Below are 18595 nucleotides of genomic sequence, written 5' to 3' on the forward strand. Positions count from 1 at the left end.
ATTATAAGGTCATCAGCAAAGGCTTTTAATTTGTATGACTTCTCCCCTACTACAATTCCTCTTATGTTTGTACAATGTATTCTCTTATTTAGCAGTTCCAATACTAGTATAAATAACAATGGAGATAATGGACACTCTTGCCTTGTCCCTTTTCCTATATTACATCTGTCTTTTACATTTCCATTTATGATTAGTTTAGCTTGCTGATCTGAATATATTGCCTCAATTCCTTTACAGAAGGTCTCTCCACAACCCATTCTCTACATTAATCTTTTCATAAAGTGCCAGGATATGTTGTCAAAGGCTTTCTCCGCATCTACTCGCATTAGTGCTGCTGGTTTATCATTCCTGCTTTCTAAATATTCCAAAATATCAATCACATTTCTAATATTATTTTGCATCTTCCTTACCAGGAGAAAGCCCGCTTGATCTTCATGAATGATCTCTTTCAGCATCTTTTTAAGTCAAAAGTTCTTTTGAAACTGATTTCCCCCTTTAAAAAGACTTAAAAAGGGAAATCAATTTCAAAAGAACTTTTTTTTTTATGTTGCAAGCACCAGCTGGCATCTTCTGCAAATTGGTGAAAGTGGTTTTCTTCCTCTGAGATTAATCCTGGAGTGGGAATTGTATGTTTGTATACAACATTGTAAGCGTATTGCCACAGCAGCTTGATTGCTAAAATACCATATGTCTGTGTTCATTCATAGGCATATGAACAGGAGCCATACCATTAATTCACACAGGCGGGGGTGAAACGGAATGCTGTGTACAGCGTCGCTGTCTAATAAGGTTGTGTGTAGTCTAAGGTCCACTTATAGCTCAGCCCAGAATTCCTACATCCCAGAACTAGTCATTGTGAAAAAAGGAACAATACAGTGGTACCTCGGGTTACATATGCTTCAGGTTACATACTCTTCAGGTTACAGACTCCACTAACCCAGAAATAGTACCTCGGGTTAAGAACTTTGCTTCAGGATGAGAACAGAAATCGTGCTCCGGCGGCACGGCGGCAGCAGGAGGCCCCATTAGCTAAAGTGCTGCTTCAGGTTAAGAACAGTTTCAGGTTAAGAACGGACCTCCAGAACGAATTAAGTACTTAACCCGAGGTACCACTGTACTTCATTGTTTAGAATTCTGCTTAAATGAAAGAACATGCTACTTGATGCAGACCCTGGGAGAGTCCATGGAAAAGAGACTATTTTGCTTAAAAACTTAAGGAAGTGAAGGAAGGTTTTGCCAAACTTTTGAGAAACTAAAAGCGATGTGAGTAGGGTTGCCCAAATCTGGTCTGAAACTAGAAAGAAATCAAATTCTGGACAAAGGAAGTGAAGTGACAGATTGGGTAACGCATTTCAAGCCTGTCTAATGCTAGATTCTGAACATAGAATTTACTTTCTGGTCATGAGACTAAGGCTTGTTAAGGGGAAACATCTGGACTCGCAAGCAGGCTGTGATCTGATAAAACAAAGTCACCGAAATGTTCACCAGAAATGAAGACACCACACTGAGCAGCCCTACAGAGCTGAAGAGATGGCCCTTTATGTATTAGAATACAAAGTATATGGCCTAGCAATGGTGTTGAGATTTGAATTCACTGATGGAGATATGGGTAAGGATCTGCCTTCTTGCGGATTCTGCTCTAGGTTGCAGAGTCCCGGATGAGCCTGAAGGATTTGGGTGAAGATGGTTGGTGCTATAGAGACACATTTTAGCTGTACAGCGAGAGTATCCACAGTGACATCACTCCTAATACCAAGCAGAAGAGACCAGCAGAGACTGTGCCCTGCAGAATGCCTTGTATCAGATGAGCGTCACACACTGTGCATGCGTTCGTCTCTATGTGCTGCATCTTCTCTGCCTTACTGCCTCGCCATTGGAGCCACTCGTTTCACTCTCTCCCCTCTCCATTACTGAGAAAGAATTTCTTGTTCCAAAGCACCACTTCCTCTTCCCCTTCCTCCCTACTTAGCACTCGGTAAGTCTGGTTTTTTTGGCAAGGCTTCCGCATCACCTGAGGCCAAAGGGTGAAAGAAGAAGAACAGAACATTAGAGTTTACTTCTCCACTTCTGACGAAGGATCAAATCACCTTGCCCCAAACTAACCACAGGGTTAGGGTAAAGCCACCAGTTCGGTCGCACTGGGCATTGCGCTGCAGGGGGCACCATAACAGTGCTGTAGAACGGAGCGCAAGAGGCAGGGGAGGGCGCCAGGTTTTAGCATCACACAGGGTGCCGCTGAAATTTGAGAGACCAAAGTTTGCCACTACTAGCCAAGTGGAACTTGGCATCCTTTTGAATTGGTGTGCAATGGCAATTGTAGTTCATCAACATCTGGAGGGCTAAAGTTGCCCAGTGTCCCAGGTTGTGTCCCGCGGCGACCCGGAAGTACCGGAAAGGGTTACTTCCGGGTTTCGCCGCTTGCACATGCGCAGACATGCAAAATGACGTCATGCGCATGCACAGAAGCAGCGAATTGCGACCAGCGCATGCACAGACGCGGGGTGCGTTCTTTTCAGGTTGCAAACGGGACTCCGGAACAGATCCCGTTTGCAACCAGAGGTACCACTGTACTCTGCAAAGACTGAACCAAGATAGGGAACAGAGCTGCTGACTCCTTGGAAATGACTTGCAAAAGAGCAGCTAAGGGCTCCTCCAGATTTCTTGTTGCACCACCCTTTCCAGGCACAGGTCTGAGCTTTAAAGCTCCATGTCCAAGTGGTTTTTGTTTTCCCAGGGAAAACCTGCATTTTACCACTGAATTGGAGGAATTTTACCACTGAATTGGAGGAAGCAGCAATCCATGGGAAATCACATTGATTCAGCAGCAAAAAAGACTCCCCCCAGGGTGCAAGCCTGGGCAGTGTGAATGGAAATCCTGGGCTGTCTGGATGACAAGACGCCATTCTCGGTCTCTCCGGTGTGCTCCAGAGGAAAGCAGAGCAATACGTTTGGCACCAGCTTGGCTATAGGACTTAGGGACGCCACACCGGATTTGTGTAGGGTTTGTTGTTGTTTAGTCCTCTAGTCGTGTCCGACTCTTTGTGACCCCCATGGACCAGAGCACACCAGGCACTCCTGTTTTCCACTGCCTCCCGCAGTTTGGTCAAACTCATGCTGGTAGCTTCGAGAACACTGTCCCACCATCTCGTCCTCTGCTGTCCCCTTCTCCTTGTGCCCTCCATCTTTCCCAACATCAGGGTCTTTTCCAGGGAGTCTTCTCTTCTCATGAGGTGGCCAAAGTCTTGGAGCCTCAGCTTCAGGATCTGTCCTTCCAGTGAGCACTCAGGGCTGATTTCCTTCAGAATGGAGAGGTTTGATCTTCTTGCGGTCCATGGGACTCTCAAGAGTCTCCTCCAGCACCATAATTCAAAAGCATCAATTCTTCGGTGATCAGCCTTCTTTATGGTCCAGCTCTCACTTCCATACATCACTACTGGGAAAACCAGAGCTTTTACTATACGGACCTTTGTTGGCAAGGTGATGTCTCTACTTTTTACTCCTGAGTTTTTTCTTCTCCCAAAGATATGCTGCAAGGTTTAGGATCAGAGTTTTCCTTCTCCCAGATGGGCCACCTTCCCAGGCTGACGAGCCCCATCTGCCCCTATCACTGCACCTTTTCTTCTCAGTAAAACACAGGTGTTCCCGGGGAAATCGCCATGACAAAAACAAGCAAATGCTCGGGCACGGTGCTTGAAAATGCAGACCTGTGCCCAGAAACATGGCAGAAAAGGAAGTCTGGATGAGCCCTCAATGCGTGATCCAACTAAACAAAGACAGCCTTGTTGCTTTCTACCTCTTTTCTTTTTAGTTGAAAGGAACGGGACGGGGATAAGCTTTGCCTTTCCATAATGAGGGAGCACTCAACAAACAACTGATTTCTTATACTTAAGCTTCAAGAAAGGAACTTGAAGGTGTCATCTCCCACCTTCTCTCCAGCATGGCTGTCTTTCAGACACTGCTTGCTCTTGAAAGCACAGTAGGTGGGGTGTTGAACTCCTGTCGAGTCGCAGATCTGGGAAGAAGGAAATGACAAGGTGGTGGGGGTGACCGGAACAAACCAACATGATGGGGGCAAGGGACAGATATTCCATTAATACTCACTTCTTTTGGGAAATCTCCTTTTTGGAAGGAGGAATACTCTGTCTTCAACCACAGAGACACCCGATAATCATCACAGCCACGAGCAGCCAAGCGACCGCACCAATAGTCTGCTTTCAAGCCTGCATATGTCTCAAGCCCAAAATACTCTTCTACCCCTGTGGGGACCTGGTGGTAAAAAATGAGGAGGAGGGAAAGGGGTGGAATCAATGGAACTTGTCCATAAGTGAAGCTTTCTCTAATATCTGGGCAACCTAAATGTTTGGCTTACCCTGGAATGCATCGCCTGGTGTTGAGCCAAGATCCCTGGGTTGATGTAGGATGTGAATATGCCACCAACACAGTGGGTACGCTTCAGATTGGAGGCTCCTTGGCACTGCTCTGTCTTCAGGGAGCAGAAAGCACACTCAGAGCACATGTCGGCATGGTGTCGGCCAAGGCTATCACACACCTAGGGAGTGATGGAGCAATGAGAAGGACCAAAACATAGCCGCGCCTGCTGGAACAATCTACCTCTCTGTCTTGAAGCATGTGGCAAACCACTGTTGCAGGTGCAGTCCTTACCAACATGTTGGTCCTTCTGTTCAGAGTGCGGTGCGTTGCCTACCCTGCGACGTTCCTCAGATGAAAATAGGGACAAATGTCTGGCGGCTTCTCCTCCTCCTCACCCACTCTCCAGCAGCCACTAGGAGCTGCCCAAGAGAGGAGGCTGGCAGTGGCAGCCATAGAGAGCCCATGAGATTCTCCTTCACAGCTGCCACTGCTGTTGCTTGGGACAAGCCCTGGCTCACCCTTCTCTCTGAGCTCAGTGGCAGCACCATGGGCAGGGGAAACAGGGACATTTTGGGATCAAGTCAAAAGCCAGGATGGCTTTCGTAATTCCAGGACTGTCCCTGGAAAAAAGGGGTGCTTGGAAGATATGCCCTTGTAACTGAGGTAAAGGTAAAGGGATTCCTGACCATTAGGTCCAGCTGTGACCGATTCTGGGGTTGCGGAGCTCATCTCACTTTATTGGCCGAGGGAGCCGGCGTACAGCTTCCGGGTCATGTGGCCAGCATGACAAAGCCGCTTCTGGCGAACCAGAGCGGCACACGGCAACGCCGTTTACCTTCCCGCCAGAGTGGTACCTATTTATCTACTTGCACTTTGACGTGCTTTCAAACTGCCAGGTTGGCAGGAGCAGGGACCGAGCAACAGGAGCTCACCCTGTCGCGGGGATTCGAACCGCCGACCTTCTGATCGGCAAGTCCTAGGCTCTGTGGTTTAGCTGAATCCAAAAATCGATTTGCTGCTAGGCCAGGTTCAAGGTACTTGTGTGAATTCTCAAAGGCCTAAATAACTTGGGCGCCAGTTGTCTGATTCCTGTGTTCCACTTCAGTCACTGAGATCTTCTGATGGGACACTTCTGGTGGTGCCACACATCCCTGAGGCCCGGTTGACCATCACTAGAGACTGATCCTTTCGTTTGTTGAGCCCTGCCCTGTGGAACTGCTTATTCTTCCCTCAGAAGTTTTCTGAAACCTTTGTATAGACAGGCATTTACCACATGGATGTTCTTTTTGTTGTTGTTATGTTTTGTATGGACGATCTATTATTTTATTTTATTTTTATATGTTGCATTCCGCCTTGCTGCATTCTTTTTAAAATGAAAGTGAAGATTATAAATTCACAAATAAAGTTCTGCCTCCCCTCCTCCTCTTATCAAGACCTCTTACTAGCTCAGAAGGTGGCACCGAAATTTAAGGTGGTCAACTGCTGGGCTCTGCTGCGAGAAGGTATGAAACTGGCATCCAGCCCGGAGCTTACCAAATCCCCAAAGCCAAAGGTTTTTGACTCCATTTGTTTCCAGGCCTTGCTAACAGCTGAGGATATGCAAATGTCTTGCAGCACTGCATAGCAGAGAATCACCAGAGCTTCTTCCTTGTCAAGAGCTAAGAGGCTAAGGCAACAAAGGAGAAACGGAGAGAAGGAAATTGTGAGAAGGAGGGCCATTTTGATCTCCCAACCCCCTCACAATATCTCTTGGAGGCAGCTCCGATACCTGGGTGCTTATCAGCCCAAGAAGAAACCGCTGAAAATGGCAGCCTTCTATGTCAATCCCCGTCCCCTTCTCATTGTAACTAATTAAGGAAACATGGGACTAAGATGACTCATGTGTGGGGAAATGCATGCTGCGCTATCTAAGTAGATAGAGGAAGGGGAAGTTGATATCCAACTGCCATTTTCAGTGGCAAACCCGTATCTACTCTTATGCCTTGTTTGAGCCTCAGAAGAGGTCCTTATTTACTGTATTTTTCGCTCTATAAGACGCACCAGACCATAAGATGCACCTAGTTTTTGGAGGAGAAAAACAAAAAAAATATATTCTGAATCTCAGAAGCCAGAACAGCAAGAGGGATCGCTGCGCAGTGAAAGCTGCAATCCCTCTTGCTGTTCTGGCTTTTGGGATAGCTGTGCAGCCTGCATTCGCTCCATAAGACGCACACACATTTCCCCTTACTTTTTAGGAGGGAAAAAGTGAGTCTTATAGAGCAAAAAATATGGTAAATCCACAGGACAAGTGCCCCTATGGCGTAATGCAGAGCCTCACAAAATAGTTTTCCCTGCGTCCCATAAAGGAGGAAACCTATGCTTTGGAGGAACCCATAAATGGTTATCCACAGAGAATCCTATTACCATACCACCACATTGATGGGCCGTCAGAATATGTGCATGTTTTTTTTTTTCAATTACAGACAAGTAATCAAGTGACGCCCTGTTTTTGTGAATGGGCCATCGTGGATGGTGATTGGCAAAAAGAGAGAAATGCCCATGCAATTGGAAAATTAGCAAAAGAAGTTGACAATTTCAAAGCAGATCTTACATATGATTGAATATGCAGTTGTTTAGGTTAATAAATAACTGATGCTAACATATACGGCTGGATTTTCTAACCCGGACTAAAGAATCCTACTAGCACAATGAGGATTTCCTCCCTTCCCCCCCCCTCTAAAATCCACTCTGAAATCTGTCTGGAGAATGTTGCAGAACAGTGTGCGGGATGTGGAGACAGGAGAATTTGGCAAGCAGAAATCTTTGCCCTGATGGAATGATCATCTTAAGCAGTACTGAATGCCAACCACAGACGTTGCTTTTGAAAAATTCGCAACATGCTCCTTTAAGCTCTACTTACAGCTGCCAGAAAATCTAATTGTGCTCTATGGTTTTGCAATGCATTATCTGAAAGTGTGGAACTGCCAAAGGCTTGGGAAACATTAACACTCTAGCAGGATACACCAGCAAACTCTTGGGTCCCAACAAATGTGCAGATATGAAACCCTGACAAACGTCTTTTTTGTTTTTGTTTTTTAAGGAGAAATGTATGACTAGGGGGAAGGAGGAGGAGGGGTTCTGGAGGAAAGACGAGGCAGGTGAGGAGAACATTAGTCCCTTGTCTTAGTTCCAGATCCAGGGATTGGAGGACCCTTGGGTAACATGTCCCCCATCTTTGTGGGTCTCCCTTCTCCTCACCAAGGCACCATGACCTACTCCTTCGCCTTGTTCTTCTAGACCAGGGGTCTGCAACCTTTAAGACAAAAAGAGCCACTTGGACCCGTTTCTGAAGAAGAAAAAAACCTGGGAGCTGCAAAACTGGGAAGGTGACGTTGGGACGGTGCGTGACTAACGCACGCAGCGCCCCATGCAACATCACAGCCAGTACAGCGCCCGCCATAGTGGGGAGTGTCGGGGCACACAATGCGCCTCCTCCCCTCGCTAGTATCTGCACAAAGGTGTAAAAGAGCCACATGCGGCTCCGGAGCCGCAGGTTGCAGACCCCTGTTCTAGACCCAATCCCTACAACTCCCAGGGTAGGAGGAAGGCAGGAGGGAAGTGGAGACTACTGCTCTTCACTTTGCTCTTCTCATTGCTTGCATTTTTTGAGAAGATAGCTAAACAGGTGACAATAATGAACAGGATGTTTGCCCCCTGTAGGGCTGTGAGCATCAACCAGCGCCTGACAACACCTACAAGTACCGATTCCTTTCTCCCCATTGCGCCTTTGCTCTACATCACCTGAGGATGTGATGTGTCCCCCCCCCCGTTTCTTTATTTGAAACAACCTGTTATTTGTTCATTCAAACCAATTTCTTTCCACATTCATGGCTTCTTGTCTGCGTTTCAACTTTTTGTCGTCGCTGCTGCTGCTTCCTGGGTCGGCAGCAACAGAGCTGATTTGGGGAAGCTGCCATTATAATTTCCCAGAATGCTCTGAGAATTGCATCATTGTGGGACATTTTGGGGGGGGGTAGTTGAAAAGGCAAGTTCCATTAGCACCAACCCTTTCTCTCCAAATGACACGATGTTCAAAGAAGTCTACGAAAAAGAAGTGGAAGTCCCCAAAATGAGCTGCTGCCACTCTTAGGGAAAGATAAAGTCCCAGCCCTCAAACGGGTATAAATGGGATGACAATGAACCAATTTGTACCTATTAATTACTCAGGAAAAGTCATTCCATTATATCTAAAACCTCAACCGAAGTTTAATTCTTCGCTCATTATGAAACAGATACGCACCCTTAGAATCCACTCTTTCCTGAAGTAGCTCCTCTTTCTCTCTTTTTAAAAGTGAGTGGATTTGGTCTTCTTTGTTTTTTACTTGGTTTTAGAGTGTGGGGGCTTGTGGCTGTTTGTAACATGGCCGTCACAATGGATAAATAACTGAGGAACTGCTAGACTGGCCCAAACTGGGAGCTGAAGCGTTGCATCAATGTCAGTAATTTTGTATATCTTTGGGTAAGTTGTTTTTAAAGGAGTAAGGATATGGAGAACCAATGATTTCCCTCATAAAACAAAGCCATGCAGCTGTCGCTCATCCACACACTGATTTAGCACTCATAGGGTGCTAGGCCCTGTACAAAATAAAGCCTGAATGCAAATCCTGACCAGAAAGCACCTTACAATCAACAATTGAGAGGAACATGGATTGGTGATGTAGGAGATCTGGGAAGGAGGCAGCGGAGAGTAAACTGAGAGCAGAGGAATGATGGGGGTGACTCAGTTGCTTTGCAGTGTGCCAGAATATCCAAACCCTGTACATTGTCTGTTGGGGTGACTATGTTGACCGAGTTGAAGAAGCAAGTCTTGAAAATAAACTTTAGGACTTTCCACATTATTTGTCCTCAATGCACTTTTTATTTTCTACTTATAACTTTAGTCCACACAAGCATTTCGGAAATATAGAAATATATATTTAGTCGATATAATGAGGGGAAACGAAAGGGAGGAGCCAGTGGGAGCTGACAACAAAGGTGTCCCATCGCTAGGCATCTTCCTCTAGGCACCGCCGCCTGTGCTTTGGGGGCCTGTTTTCCTCAGCAAATGTTACTATTTTTGGCTTGGGAGCAAGACTTGCCCTTACCTCCCCTTGGAACCGGACCCTTCCTGGCTAGTCAGCATATTCAGGTCTCCTTCTCTGCCTCCTTCCTTTGATCCTTTGAAGGGCTGCGCGTTCTCGGCATTCAGGGACTGCTCCAGGGAGAAGGCCATGCCGATCAGGCGGTGGATGCTCTTGTGGAGCTGCTGGTTCGAGAGCCCCTTGGTGACTGATGGCTCTTCAGTTTCAGAGGCAGCTGTTTCGGTGGTGGACACGGCTTCCGCAGTGGCCGCAACGAGCACGGCACTCACGTAGTCCGGCGTGCTGGAGGGAGTTGAGAGGGAGCGTTCCCTGGCCACGGGCTCCTGGCCTGAGACGGCAAAGGAATATTTCAAAATGGCGTCGATGTTGGAGCGGAGGCGGGCGTCGCGGGAGGGTGTGGCACTATGGTCTATTGGCGGCATGTTACGCAACTGGCTTGGGGATGGAGAAACGGCATTGACTTCGTCTTGATCCTCGTACTCGTCTTCATGTCTGTGCATGTGTTCGTACTCATGTTCATGCTCATGCTCATGTTCATGCCTGTGTTCATGTTCGTGCTCATGTGCATGTTCGTGAACCTCATGTTCGTGTTCATCCTCATCCTCTTCAAACTCTGGGCACAGTATCCGCTATCCAGGGTGGGGGTGGAGGAAGGAGAAAATTTGGGAAAACGTGACCAAGTTGCCTTGGGTGAAGAATCTTCTCTCCCACGCCCCCATGTAAAAGAAGACTGTCTACATTTCTCATCAGACCTAGTTCATTACCTGGTATTAGTATTAGTAGAGTGGTACCTCAGGTTAAGAACTTAATTCATTCTGGAAGTCCATTCTTAACCTGAAACTGTTCTTAACCTGAGGGACCACTTTAGCTAATGGGGCCTCCTGCTGCTGCCACACTGCCACCGCCGTGCGATTTCTGTTCTCATCCTGAAGCAAAGTTCTTAACCCGAGGTACTATTTCTGGGTTAGCGGAGTCTGTGACCTGAAGCGTCTGTAACCCGAGGTACCACTGTATTAGTATTAGTATTAGTATTAGTATTAGTATTAGTATTAGTATTAGTATTAGTATTAGTATTAGTATTAGTATTAGTATTAGTATTAGTATTAGTATTAGTATTAGTATTAGTATTCTAGGCCGCCAGTCTGACTGGGCGGCTTCCAACAAATTAAAGCATCACAGTAAAATATCAAACATTAAAAACTTCCCTAAACAGGGCTGCCTTCAGATGTCTTCTAAAAGACAGATAGTTGTTTCCCCCCCCCCCCCTTGACATCTGACCGGAGGGTGTTCCACAGGGCAGGAGCCACTACAGAAAAGGCCCTCTGCCTGGTTCCTTGTGGATTCATGTCTTGCAGTGAGGGAACTGCCAATCAGAAGCTGCAGACGCCCCGTCGGACGCTCGGCTTCCAAAAATAATTCGCAAACTGGAACAGCCACTTCCGGGTTTGCAATGTTCGTGAGCCAAAACGGTCGACTCACAAGGCGTTCGAAAACAAAGGTACGACTGTATTTGATATAAGTTGTTTATTTTAAAGTTGTGGTTTTATTATGACTTTTTTTGTATTGGATCAGATTGTTTATAGGTGTGCGATCTTTGCTGTCTATTTTGTTGTTTCTTCAGGTTGTAAACCGCCTTGGATATGGTAATATAGAAAGGTGGTACAATATACAAATTAAAAGTGGGGGGGAAATGAGTGAAATATCCCTGCCCATCCAAACATTTGCCCTAAGATCTGAGCAAAAGGAAGGGACTCGTAAGAAAATTCACCTTCCATACTGTAACAAACTCCTGACAGCCATGATTTCTGAATAGCGTATGTCAATTTAAGGCAGAAGTTTCTTGGCCTGTGCACTGGGGCCCCTTGTTGTCAAGGCTGCAAAATGGAGGAAGACTAATACAGTGGTACCTCAGTTCTTGAACTTAAACCATTCCGGGAATCCGTTCGACTCCCGAAACGGTTCAAAAACCAAGGCGCAGCGTCCAGTTGGCTGCAGGAACTTCCTGCACCCAATCTGAAGCCGCATTGGGTGTTTGGCTTCCGAAAAACGTTTGCAAACCAGAACACTCACTTCCGGGTTTGCGGTGTTTGGGAGCTGATTTGTTCGGGAGCCAAGCGAGTTTGAGTACCAAAGTACCACTATATAGCATTGTGCTATCAGGTCTCAGTGTAGCTCCACTTCTCAAGGCAAGCCGCTGGGTCCTTGCCAAAGCATCAGTAAGACTGTGGCCTGGTTTGTGTGGCACTCTGCCTTGCCCCAGCCATCTCGGCTTGCCTGTCCACTCTCAGTCTCCATTTTTGTTCCAGCTCCGCTCTGGGCATCTTCTCCATGTAGGACCTTGTCCTGTATCTCGATCTGTGCCTCTGCACTAACCCTCCTGCAATCCTCCAATTATGTGGGAGGATAAAGGGTAACCTATTAAGGGACCTTAACAATATCCACATGCCTCAACCTTCTGCTTTTTAGCCAAATCACTCAGAATTTCGTATTCTTCTAAAAACAGGAGCTCTATTGAAGCGGGCAGACATACTTCTCTCCTCCTCACCTTGACATAGAATCTCCGGTTTGTACACCGAAACTGTGCAAATAGACAAAAAGTCTCAAAACGTATGACATGAGGAAGATCTGCACAGATGGGACCTGGAAGCAGAAGGTGAAAAGTCTTACCATGGGAAGGAAGAACGAAAAGTACCATATCCTCCAGCATTGCTCAGAAGTAAACAAATGCACCAGTTGTTGAACTGAGCTATACAGTTATGTTCTCTAATGATTGAGGGGTCTGTGGCAGTATATTGCCAAACAACAAACTACCTTTGGCCAATTTCTTTTCCCCCAGTCCCTTAAAGCCGGGAGGAAAATTTTTACATTGTTTTGCTTCCAAAGCACAAGGCATTCAGAATTGCATCGAATTATCGTTGCAGACTAATGAAAGCCCGTTCCCCTTCCCATGTAAATCCAGATTAATAGTTACAGTTGTGGTTTGGGGAATCAAAGCAGGGAAAGGGCACAATCCACTCCAAGGTACTCCTGGGCAAGCCTTGCACAGGTCTGTTTTCGGGTGAATTGTGTCCTCCCTGAACAGAACGGCAGTAAAGGTGAGCCGATGAAAACGCCTGGAGCACCTTCTGTTTCTTCTCTTAGGCCTTCACCTAGTAGGCTGAGTGTGGATCCACAAGTGGATCTTGGCCCGACCTAAGGAGGGTTGCTTCCCTGGCAAAGCCACCATTGTATTTTAATTTTTGAAGAGAAATAGAAAAATAAGAGGAGCATGGAGAGAGAAGGAAAGAGAGATGGGGCATGTCTAGCAATATACCGTATTTTTCGCTCTATAGGACGCACCTGACCATAGGACGCACCTTGTTTTAGAGGGGGAGAACAAGAAAAAAAAATCTCCCCCTCTCTGCTCAGTGCCCCTTCAGCGAAGCGGCAGGAGAAACGGAGCCCCTTCCATTTCTCCTCCCGCTTGGCTGAAGGGGCGCTGCGCAGCTCTCCCTCTCTGCTGAAGCCAGGAGAGTCTTGCTTTCCTGGTTCAGCAAAAGGATCCCGAAGCCTTCGGAGCGCAGCGCGAGTTCCCGCTGTGCTCCGGAGGCTTCAGGCGGCTATCCCTGAAGGCTGGAGAGCGAGAGGGGTCGGTGCACAGAGGGAGCGCTCCCTCTGCGCTTCGGAGGCTTCGCGTTGCTATCGCTGAAGCCAAGGAGCCTGCATTTGCTCCATAGGACGGACACACATTTCCCCTTAATTTTTGGAGGGGAAAAAGTGTGTCCTATAGAGTGAAAAATACGGTATATCTTTTGCTTGTTCTATATTTGCTGATTGCGATAGCTATGCTCCTTTTGTGAACTGTAGTTTGCATGATAATAATAGTAGTAATGATAATAATAATAATTTTATTATTTATACCTTGCCCATCTGGCTGGGTTTCCCCAGCCACTCTGGGCAGCTCCCAATAGAATATTAAAAACACGATAAAACATCAAACGTTAAAGACTTCCCGAAACAGGACTGCCCTTCAGATATCTTCTAAAAGTCAGGTAGTTGTTTATTTCCTTGACATCTGCAGATACCAAAAAGTATTTTTGCTACAGATACTAAAAAGTATTTATTAGCCACCTCTCTGCCCCATCCTGACAGAACTACAATTCCAAGGGTTCCCCAGGGTTAAGAAATACTGTAAACCCTGCATTTCGCCAGTGTAGATACGCCTTGTGAAAGAAGAAATTATAAAGTTTTGTTTAAAAAAAACAATTCAAAAGTTGGTTCTATGCTGAAAATTGGTTTTAAAGGTTGGCCTGAAGTCTGAAAAAGTTGAGGATGGTTGCCATAGGACCCGCACAGACATTTACAGGACATATTTAGAGAGATCTGTAGATTTACAGACTGCAGAAAAGGCTGTTGTTGGCGGGAATCATATATTGAAGAAAGTGCAACCAGAGTCTCTCAACACAAAAGGGTTCTGGTGGGAATCTGAAGCGTGAACCAGTGATCTGCACATACCATCTGGGATCTCGCCATGGTTCTCATACTGATCCAGTTGTAGGATTTTAGGATTCTGGCAACCTTTGCTATGTCGGATCTGACACACCAGGCTTGCCTTCCACTTGGGCCTCATGGACGCAAAAAAGTCCACGTACTCCTCAGCCGTGAGGGGGCTGCCTGGTTGGTAGGACAAGGTCCTCGGGATCAACTGTGCCAGGAAGATTAGGAACCCTGAAGGAGAAGTTATCCGTCTGTCAGATTTTTATTGCTTATAGCCAATGGCTGTTACAACACATGTTACAAAACAAAACACATGTTATAAAAAGACCAAGAGGAAATTAATTTACTACAAAGAAAAGGAGTACAAGGAGATGTTTTAAGAATTTTAAGGTCTCAAATATAGAATAGATATTCATAAATGCACATATATCCTAATATATGAACCATGTGTCTGAAATAGTACAGGAGAACAATACTGGAGCCATTTTGACTCTCCTAATGACCTCTAATATTCCTCTGCAGTAAGGGCAGCAAATGGGGAAATCCTTGCCATTGTCTTTTTGCTTGCAAATCCTGCCTTTAAGGGCGTATTTGTGCATGAATAGGGTGAGCCTTTGACCTGGATTCAAGAACTAAAGTATTAACCACCACAAAATAGCCAGGCTGCCCAGGTAATGCAATCAGTGACTATTATCAGGTATCCTGGAAGACAGGATTTCTGCTGTAGACCACCTCTTTCTGTGATGTATGTATGATGTTTTGGGGGGTGGTCTTGGGCTACAGGGTGGGTAATTTAAAAAGTCTATAAAAGGGCTTGCGCACCATTGTTCAGGGTTCTCCTCCCTCTTGTGTGTGATGAGTGGGGACTCTGTTGCAACAGTTCCTTTAATAAAGGTCAGGCTTACTAGCCGCTTTGTTTCTCAATATTCTCTGGTTGGCCTCTGTTATTTTCTCCTACTGATAGGGAACCCACTTAAGGACTCTCTACGGGCTCTGGAATACCCCATAAGGGAAAGGGAGAAGTTTTTTCTTATAACAGCATGTTATAAAAAGTCCAATAGGAAATTAAGTTACTACAAAGATAAGGAGTAAAGGTAAAGGTAAAGGGACCCCTGACCATTAGGTCCAGTCGTGGATGACTCTGTGGTTGCGGCGCTCATCTCCCTTTATTGGCCGAGGGAGCCGGCGTACAGCTTCCGGGTCATGTGGTCAGCATGACTAAGCTTCTTCTGGAGAACCAGAGCAGCGCACGGAAATGCCGTTGACTTTCCCACCGGAGTGGTACCTATTTATCTACTTGCCCTTGATGTGCTTTCGAACTGCTAGGTTGGCAGGAGCAGGGACCGAGCAACGGGAGCTCACCCCGTCACGGGGATTCGAACCGCCGACCTTCTGATCGGCAAGTTCTAGGCTCTGTGGTTTAACCCACAGCGCCACCTGCGTCCCTTTTAAAAGATAAGGAGTACAAGGAGACAAAAGCAACACATGATCAGACTATTCTGTGACCCCCTCAACTGCACTCAGATCAATGGGTCCTTTGTAAAGCATTAACTGCCAATACCACAGCAAAAACAACAGCCTCTAAAATACTTCCACACAATAAAAAAACAAAACGAAACAAAGACACCCTTCTGCAGTTGAAAGGCCAAGAGAGAAGCACAATAAGTCATCCCTCTGACTTTCAGGCTACATCTTACACACATTTACACTGTTGAACACAGTGAAACGTACACCTGAGTAAAATACATAAGATTACACCTCCATGCACTTGTTATAAAAGATGGTGTTCCTTCACCCAATATTTAATACAGTCACTTCTACGTAGATTCCCTCACAATAGCACAGGCCGCAGTAGTTCATTACTGAGCAACCAGAAAGTAGAAGGGGGCCACCTATTGTCCAAAACAGAGATACAAAATTTGCCGAACTTTTCTCTGCCACCAAGCTTGTGCAGGCAATAAAGAAAAAGTGTTTCTGTAATCACTGATGGTCTCCATTTTATTTATTTTTTACATTGCTTTTATTGCCTATAGATGCTGTTGTTGCAAGCTTTTTTTCTTGTGTTTTTTAAACATGTAGTTGCATATAAATATTTTTTGTAAATAAAATTACTGAATGTTACTGAACCACTGCACCCAAAGCTTGTTAAATACAGTGGAACCTCGGTTTTCGAACATAATCCATTCCGGAAGACTGTTTGATTTCCGAAGCGTTCGAAAACCGAGGATCAATGGGCGGGCTGCAAAGTTAATGGGAAACAATGAAAAACATTCCTTAGAAGCCGTACAACTTCTGAGGCGTATTCGAAAACGGAAGCAATTACTTCCGGGTTTTCGGTGTTCAGATTCTGAATTGTTCAGCTTCCGAGACTCTCGAAAACTGAGGTTCTAGTGACTGACTTATCAAACCTAAACTTTTTATCTACCAATGAATATCTCTTAAGCAGGAGGGACGCGGGTGGCGCTGTGGGTTAAACCACAGAGCCTAGGACTTGCCGATCAGAAGGTCGGCGGTTCGAATCCCCGTGACGGGGTGAGCTCCCGTTGCTCGGTCTCTGCTCCTGCCAACCTAGCAGTTTGAAAGCACATCAAAGTGCAAGTAGATAAATAGGTACCGCTCTGCCGGGAAGGTAAACGGCGTTTCCGTGCACTGCTCTGGTTCGCCAGAAGCGGCTTAGCCATGCTGGCCACATGACCCGGAAGCTGTACGCCGGCTCCCTCGGCCAATAAAGCGAGATGAGCGCTGCAACCCGAGTCGGCCACGATGGACCTAATGGTCAGGAGTCCCTGTACCTTTACCTTTTAAGAAACAATGACAGCAACACCCAATTTCACAATTCATTGCGAAGGAATAGTTCATAAGAGACTTCTTAACTCACCCACCCACCCCAAATGTCTAGTTTTCTTCATATCCAGACCAAGCAGAATAAGTTAAAATCACAGTGGGATCAGATCGATGGACTTAGGCCCATGTTGACTTTTATGTCTGACTTCCACATGTTAATAGGAGCTGTCAGAAAAAGAGCACCGGCCAGAATATACAACCAAGCCAGTCAGCAGCAATGGCAGTTATAGCCCATACGGAGCCAAAGATGACCACAAGCCAGAAATCCAGCCAGGCTTCCTCTTGGATAAATGGAGAGGTCGGTCACTCACCCACCAGACAGGCCCATCGTAGCAACTTGAGCCTCAACATTGCCGTTCTGCATCAGGCTCACCCCATTTCAAAGGCCAACAAGGCCAGAAGCTGTTGGAATGAGAACACAATGACCTCACAGTTGAAGCCATTGCAGGAGAAAGAATCTAGGTGGACTACGGAGGGTTGGGCAGGGGATGGGGAGGACAGGAAAGTGATTTTACATGTGGCAGCCTGGATATGAGGCAAGATAACACACCAGGTTCCATCTGTCATTGAAAGCAGTTGAGTGGGAAACAAACTTCTTAAAAATGGGCCACAATTCAATAGAAAAATGAATGGGAGCAGATGATGAACAGAGATGTTCTTCAAGTCTGGTTCATTCAAGTGGGGTTTACGCAGGAGACGCTTGTGGGCGTTAATTAATTTGAGGTAGTGCCACTTGTGGATTTTTCTCCTCAGATACCGACATTCCTGTGTTGCCTGCAAGAGAAACTGGGAAAGTTGGAGAAAAAGGATGACATTGTGGGACGGTGTGGGTGGTTGAGAAGGGACAGGTTTTACCACTGCAGGATTCTTGTTTCCAAGATAGTGCAGCCCACAATTTCCCACATTTAGTTGTTTGCAGCGCATGCTCTTTCCTCCACTAGGGATCAACATGAACATAGATCTCTCACGGTGACATGCAAAATGATTGCGGGTGCCTCACACTGCGCCAACTCCCATGTGTACATTTAAAATGCAAATAAGTAGGCAGGTACCAAAATGAAGCAGCACCAGTCCAGATTAAAATGGTAATTTAAAGATGGTAGTGAAATGGATGCAAATATCTATACAAATAGCACTATCTCTGGCTTTTTAGCTACTCTTTGAGACAGTTACCATATTTTTTCATGCATAAGACTAGATTTCCCCCCCTAAAAATTATGTCAAAAAATAGAGGGCATCTTATACACGGATACATCTCCCCCTATTTTCTAAAATCTGAATCCCAAAAATAAGGGGCATCTTATAGATGGAAAAATACGATATATTGTATTATGCCTGTGTTCATTCTTGCCTCCATTTACTTCTGTAGAACATTTTTGTCCCAACTACAGTAAACCTGAAATGACTTTTATTTGGTTACGGCAGTGTTAAGTAGAATAGCTAGGAAACACAAAATGGCAATAAATAAATAAATCCCCCCCCGAAAGAGCACATGAACTTTAATAAATTTGTGGGCGTTAATTGGACCATCAACATAAATGAAAGTAGAAACCTGAAGGCAAGTAGCAACCAGGAGAGCAAGATGGTAGAAAGGCAGCCAGAACAGGAAGTGGAGGAAAAGGCCAATTCGAAGTCACAGTGCTAACCTATAAGGCCCTACATGGGTTGAGAGATCCCGACTTCGGGGGTAGCCTGTTGGGGGCTGCATTGTGGAGCCAGTCAAAGCCAAAATAAGGTGGAGCCACTGCAGACTTAGGTATCAGGCTCATCCTAATAATCACGAA

General features: G+C 45.9%; 1 protein-coding gene across 1 annotated transcript; it reads right to left on the reverse strand.

Moving 5' to 3' along the window:
- Nucleotides 1-1517: 1517 nt before the first annotated feature.
- ACRBP (acrosin binding protein) lies at nt 1518-17236 on the reverse strand. The gene is made up of 9 exons (XM_081176580.1): nt 17123-17236; nt 13986-14198; nt 12037-12131; nt 9495-10120; nt 5905-6037; nt 4370-4549; nt 4102-4266; nt 3926-4012; nt 1518-2011 (listed from the first exon to the last, which is right to left on the reverse strand). Exons 1-9 carry the CDS (start codon nt 17160-17162, stop codon nt 1889-1891), a joined length of 1662 nt encoding a protein of 553 aa, XP_081032706.1. The 5' UTR covers nt 17163-17236; the 3' UTR covers nt 1518-1888.
- Between the last annotated feature and the right edge of the window lie 1359 nt (nt 17237-18595).

This window comes from Podarcis bocagei (genome assembly GCF_964188305.1).
Source record: "Podarcis bocagei genome assembly, chromosome: 17".
Taxonomy (NCBI): domain Eukaryota; kingdom Metazoa; phylum Chordata; class Lepidosauria; order Squamata; family Lacertidae; genus Podarcis; species Podarcis bocagei.

Excerpts from the sequence above, each read along its gene's own strand:
- ACRBP (XM_081176580.1), bottom strand. The coding sequence starts at position 17,162 with ATGTTGAGGCTCAAGTTGCTACGATGGGCCTGTCTGGTGG. Across the intron at positions 4,013-4,101 it reads AAGGAGATTTCCCAAAAGAA|ATCTGCGACTCGACAGGAGT; the intron begins GTGAGTATTAAT and ends CCTTCTTCCCAG. Across the intron at positions 2,012-3,925 it reads ACAGCCATGCTGGAGAGAAG|GTGATGCGGAAGCCTTGCCA; the intron begins GTGGGAGATGAC and ends CTTTGGCCTCAG.